Below are 6,390 nucleotides of genomic sequence, written 5' to 3'. Positions count from 1 at the left end.
CCACCTGACTCAGTTGTGAATCGGGACCTGACTAAAGGAAGTGATGAATATTGTTAAAGTGCAAGAACAACAGTGCGACGTGTTATGTATGAAGTAGAAATTTGGATCCAAAATATGACTTACTGTGGGGGAGGGGTGGGGTGTAAATGAGGCATATCAGGCGAACTGAACAGGGTAAATCAATGGTAATGCGCTATATAAATGTTCATATTTAATCTAGCATGATCTGGTTTCAAGATTACCATACTATTATTATATTTCAGTATTAGGCTAGCTTCATTGCCCAAACATTTCCATGCTGTTCATCACCATCATCATCATCATCGTCACCACCACCATATAATTCATAACTTTCATATTATTTCTATAAAGGACAGCAATTCATAAACTGAAAAGGGCTACCACTACCACATGGAGACATGCCCCTTTTCTAGATTTGTATTCAACTTAAAATTGAGAAAATGGTAATAAGAATTTTAAAATAATACGAGAATACCGCGAAAAAAAATATTAATGGTCTTTGATTTATCTACGATTTACTTTACTGCCACAAGATGGGAATTTCAAGCTCTGATAAAAGTGAAAAGGTACTAGATAAATGAGATTATTTTTAAAGTTTAAGAAATGTGAATTAATGATAGTCGTAAAGAATTAAACAAAAAACAAAACAAACAATAAAAAAAACCCAAAAAACACCCAAACCCAAGAAACAATACATGTATTCTGCACGACAGAAGATAGTCCCAAAAACACACATTTAATTATCCAGCACAAGCAACATTCTGGTATCGCAGATTTATGATCGCTTGCGGCCGCAAAAAAAAAACAAAAAAAAACAAATCACTGACGGCCGCAAAATCAGCATTTTTTGGGCACATTTTTGGAAATTTTTGAGATTTTGCAACGAAAAAACCCCATAAAAATACCCAAATCAATAATCATTTTTTAAAAATGATAGCACGTGTAGAACGTGAAAGATAATTAATCAAAAGTAGTTTCTTTTTTACTCTCCAATTTTCTTCCTTTTTACTGGCGCTGATATGACTTTATATTTGTTGCAAGGGCCGTCAAAACCCTTTAAAACAAATACCTTTCTCTTTGATGAACTAATTACGGGTTTTTAGGAAACTTAATTGCAAATTTTGCTGATTTTAGCTTGCAAAATTTGGATTTTTAAATATTTTTTTTTTTTTGCAAAATCGCCATGTCAATGTCAGAACATTTAACAATATTTTACAATAAAATGGACATTATTCTGACAAGGACGGAGCGTCGGCAGCACTCCCAAAATGGAGGTAGAAAAGACAAATCAGAGTTACGAGGAAAGTGGACATGGTGAAAATAATGAAGCAAAGCCAATCTAGCGTTTTTGCTACTAATTGCCATGACATTATTTCCTCAGATTCCTGATTCAGTTCTGCAGAAAGTACGGGATCCTCAATATTGGATTTTTCATGGCGTCCTCTCTTATTAGGTTTGTTGATAGACAGGTCCGAGCCAATGGATACGTTCACTCCCCTCGAGGCACTGATAGGGGTCCTGTGGTTAAAATACATTGCTCAAGTTAAATTCATTTCAAATACACTTAAACTGGTATATATAATTATAATAACATGAAATGAAGAGTAAAGAAGTAGCATAAGACAATTGAGTATAAAAACTTTCGCGGCGATGGTTTGTTGAACCCTAAACCTGACTGCATCGGCATCCTGCACCTGGCCGCGAGAGGGACGCTCCATATTCAACGATATTCATCACTCAAAAAAAAAATAAAAAAAAATAGAAGAAGTGGCGTCAAATGTAACACAGTACTCGCTGGATTCTGACGCGCCGAATTCCAGCACGCTCTGCAAAACAGCACGCATGAGCTGGGTGAGCGAATTTTATCTACATAAAAGTCGTTTCCTTCCATGGGGATAGGATTTCGGTAAGCTTTTTGCTTGCTAGAATTCAGCTAGTACTGTACTGTGTCTCTCATGAGTTCCTCTCGCGACTTGAGGTTTTAGATTAATTAACATACAACCGCCGCAAAATTTTATTAACTTGCTTTATTCTCAACACAAACATGTAATTCAGAGAAGATTGTGACATTGAGTAAGCTCAGCTATTAGGGGAATATTAATTTTTTAAAAAAATGATTGGATCAGACACCTCTATGTTAATACCTCGTATAAAACAGTCCTACAGATATTGTGATTGCCATAAGATGCATCCAAAAGGAATCGTAATTTCAGATTAACGTGCCTGATTTATATGATTGATCTTGCTGTTAAAACTAAAAGAAAAAGTATTCGTACATAGGAATAGGAAACAATGAAGATGAGACTGATCATCGTGGTACATGATTCTTGAACTTTTGCATTTGAAATTTCGAACGATTTCCAATGCATTGCGCGACCTTGGGAGGGCCCGTTGGGAAATAGTCCGAATTTTCAAACAGCAGGAGTTCACGAATACATTTATTTCACCCCTCTTATGACCTCACCCATACTATTTCTTATCAAAATATATTCTTTTTACAAAGATTGTTCTTGAATGTGACGATTAGACGTTATAAGAATTTGCATTCTGGTCAGGGTTTCATTACACGTCAAAATCGATTCGGAGTAAAAGCGGATATTGTGCCGGAGAAAAAGTATTTCTTGAACTCATGTCTTTTTACAAAATATTTTTCCTATTATGGTTTAGTAAAATCGGGCTTTCCCCAAACGTAAAGGGGTATGATAATATTAAATATTTTCACTTCTTCTGACATAAATTCACTTCTATTATAGTTTTTTTTTTTGGGTATTATTCCTTTATTTTTTATCATTTTTAGGATAATTTATTCAGATCGATGCATTGGTTATTGGCCGACGTATACACATGTGCAGATCTGACATCCGAAATCAATTATGGGCCTAGTTTAATATTGTTGTAATGGACAATATTTCCCATCACAGTTTAGCATGCCTTGTAATCAACATGACCAACACCTTACAGTGGGATCATATTCGCCATATTGTGGCAAATGCCTATAGAACATTTAATTTCATCAAGAGAAACATTCACCAAAGCCCCGAAAAGACAAAGGCAAAGTCACGTACGCAACTTTTCAGACCAATAATGGAGTATGCTTGTACTGAATGAGACCCCTACAAGATGAAGGACATTCAGAGAGCAGCTGCAAGATTTGCCTCAAATTGCAGTAAGACGAAACCGGGGTGTGCGACAGCATCTCTTGACACACCAGTCTCGTAGAGAAAACACGTGCATATATCTCACAAAACATCCAAATAATAAAAAATAAAAATAAATAAAATAAAATTCCCTTTATTCATCCCATTGGGGAAATTTGATTCTAATGTCTACTCCAAGGGAAGAATGGAATAACCCAGGCGTCAGCCGCATCCAGCTAGGGCGAGGTGACTTACTCGAGGCCGTACAGCGCAGCGGTGGGTAACGAAGTCGGTACCTTAAAGATACGAAGCAAAGACCAGACCGCTGAGCCACGCTGTCCAAACACTCAGACAGAAATAGTCTAGACTACATCAGCAATTTTAAAAAACCTAGATATTCCACCATGCTTCATCATACCGATACATTTCATCAGCCATCTGCAAGATCAAAAACATACAAATACATTTTTTTCCTTCTAATACAACACAACACACCACAAGACACAATAGACATCGAAGATCCCATAGTATCATTTCAACGTGTTTCCCACATAGACAAAAGCGCCAGGAGGATTGAATGACTGAAATGACAGGGATTTTAGTGGTGGGATTGATCGAAGTGATTTGTATAAGATACGCAGTGATGGGGCACAGTGGGCCTTTCGCATCTTTTGAACTTGAACAAAACGCGAGGGTATAATAATTCCTTCATTCTACTTCTCTAAATATTTTGATTTCATCATTTATGACTGAAAGAAATTATTTTCAACAGTTAAATACTACACCTTTCCGTCTCTCTTGATTAAGCTAAATATGAGGTTTTGTGGCAGCTTAACGTGACAAAATGTCACGTCTTTGCTATTAAAAATAATAATAATGATAGTGATAATAATAATAATAATAATAATAATAATAATAATAATAATAATAATAATAATAATAATAATAATAATAATAATAATAATAATAATAATAATTGTTTTGTATTCTTATTCGCAAATCATTCCTTGGCAACATCGGTACATCACAATGAGATAGCTTCAGCCCTGTTTTATTTATCATTTACCTAGAAAATGCTTTAAAAGATGTGCGTAAATCTGTACCTTCGGGCAAATTACGATTTGAAAACGATCTCCCCATGGAAATTGCATATGCAGATGACATTGCCTTTATTGGCCTCAAACAAATCCGTGTAAAAGACATCCAAAAAGCTTTACAAAATCACCAACTGTGCGTTAATACTGACAAGACAAATGTAACATTACTGTCAAGGAAGAAAGATGGATGGAGAGCCACGAAAAAGGTAGGATCATTAATAGGAGACAAGGAAGACGTAGAAAGAAGAAAAAGTTTATCGACGGTTGCACTAGATAAATTATTACATATATGAATTAGAAAAGATAACATTAAAATAAACACTAAAATCAAAACAACCCTTGTAAAACCCGTGCTTATATACAATTGCAGAACACGAGCACTGACTGGAACCGAAGAGAACAGATTAGACAGATTCTATAGAAAACAACTGAAATGAGTCTTGAATATACGAAACCCCACAAAAATAAGCATAAAACACTGTATGGAAAATACAATGAAAGACCCTTATCCATTTAAATCCTGGAGGCAAGATGGCGGCTTTTTGGGCATTTCCTTGGAATAATAATAAATAAAAAAAATATTCCCTTTATTCATCCCTAAGGGGAAATTTTTCTTTAGGGTCTATTCCAAGGGAAGACTGGAATAACCCATGCGTCAGCCGCAGTGCAGCGCCGCAAATTGAGCTAAGGCTAGGTGACTTGCTCAAGGCCACACAACGCGACGGGTAGTCGAACTCGGCACCTTTCAGGTACGAAGCAAAGACCGTACCGCTGAGCCACGCAGTCCCATAATCATCATCATGAAAATATACCAGCTAATAAAGTCATGAATACGTTTTTTCACCCCATCTGGACACATGAAATATACCACCCACGGCAATTCACATTGTCCTGAATAGAGACATAAAACGCCTTCAAAATAACAAAGAATTAAAATCAAAGGGAGACCTTATGAAACTAGCATTCACAGCAAAAGGCCGTGAACTACGGAAGGAATTGATAAGTCAATCGAGGTGTCCTGATCGGATGATGAGGAAGCGAAAGGCTATAAGTCAAGTAAGTCAATAATGATAATAATAATAATAACAATAAATAATAATAATAATAATAATAATAATAATAATATAATAATAATAATAATAATAATAATAATAATAATAATAATAATAATAATAATAATAATATTAATAATAATAATAATAATAATAATAATGTCTATTTTAATCTGCTTGCTCTTCCCCACAAATGTAAAATTTAAAAAATCGAGATGTGATAACGGATAAATGTTGAACAAACCTTGGTTCAGGAGAGACTCTGTTACTTGATTGTTGACTGTCGCCATTTGTCTTCCTACATAGCACGACACGTAAGAAATTAATAACGCTTGCAGTCCGGGGGCCTATAGGTATGTCGTCGTCCCTGTGGTGTAGACGGAGGATGAACGTGCAGATGATGACACTCAATGCACTCAGACCCAGGAGAATGGTCAAGTACAGGCCAAGGATGGACACCTGAGGAGTGGAGTTTTAAATGGAGATGCATTTCGTCATTCAGAGACTCGTCTTTTCCTCCTCAATGTTCTTTTCCACCTCAACCTCCTTCTCTTTTATCCCTTCGTACACCCACGCTTACTCCTCGTTGGTCATCTCCTCCTCTTTATCCTCTCTCCTTTTGTCATCCTCCCTCTCCTTCTCCTCCTCATCCTATTCACCCTCTCCCTCTTGCTACTCTTTCTTTTTATCACCTTCCCTCTCTTCCTCCTCCACCACCACCACCATCTCCTCCTCCTTCTCCTCCTCATCTTCCCCCTCCTTCTACTGCTCTCCCTCCCTCTTCCTCCTCCTCTTCCTACTACCACTACTGCTGCTGCTGCTCCCCTTCTCCTCATGTGCTTCTTTTCTTCTTCTTCTTCTTCTTCTTCTTCTTCTTCTTCTTCTTCTTCTTCTTCTTCTTCTTCTTCTTCTTCTTCTTCTTCTTCTTCCACCTCGCAGTAGCAGCAACAAAGAAACTGCCACTAATAAATTATTCTAATTACCTTCGTTGAAAGCATTGTTAGAACATTACTTTGATAAATTTGGTTTGATGTTTTCCTTTTCAGCTCATGAATTGCCAGTAGCTTTGGTTAGATTTACCAT

At 36.5% G+C, this 6,390-nt stretch overlaps 1 protein-coding gene across 2 annotated transcripts in view; it reads right to left on the bottom strand.

Annotated features, from left to right (window-relative positions):
- Positions 1-1,114: 1,114 nt before the first annotated feature.
- The window catches only part of LOC144971195 (acetylcholine receptor subunit epsilon-like), a 23,718-nt gene continuing 18,442 nt past the window's right edge, over positions 1,115-6,390 (bottom strand). For both annotated transcript variants that reach the window (XM_078911692.1, XM_078911693.1), the window contains exons 7-8: positions 5,552-5,766; positions 1,115-1,539 (exon numbers count right to left, since the gene is read on the bottom strand). In XM_078911692.1, the coding sequence (XP_078767818.1) occupies positions 1,251-1,539; positions 5,552-5,766 (504 nt within the window). In that variant the 3' untranslated portion in view covers positions 1,115-1,250. The remainder of the gene's footprint in view (positions 1,540-5,551; positions 5,767-6,390) is intronic.

The sequence above is a fragment of the Berghia stephanieae genome, chromosome 4 (genome assembly GCF_034508935.2).
Source record: "Berghia stephanieae isolate SIO BIC M18660-M18661 chromosome 4, UCSD_Bste_1.3, whole genome shotgun sequence".
NCBI classification, from domain to species: domain Eukaryota; kingdom Metazoa; phylum Mollusca; class Gastropoda; order Nudibranchia; family Aeolidiidae; genus Berghia; species Berghia stephanieae.
Note: the sequence above shows the minus strand (reverse complement) of the source record. Positions and strands in the feature narration are given on the sequence as shown.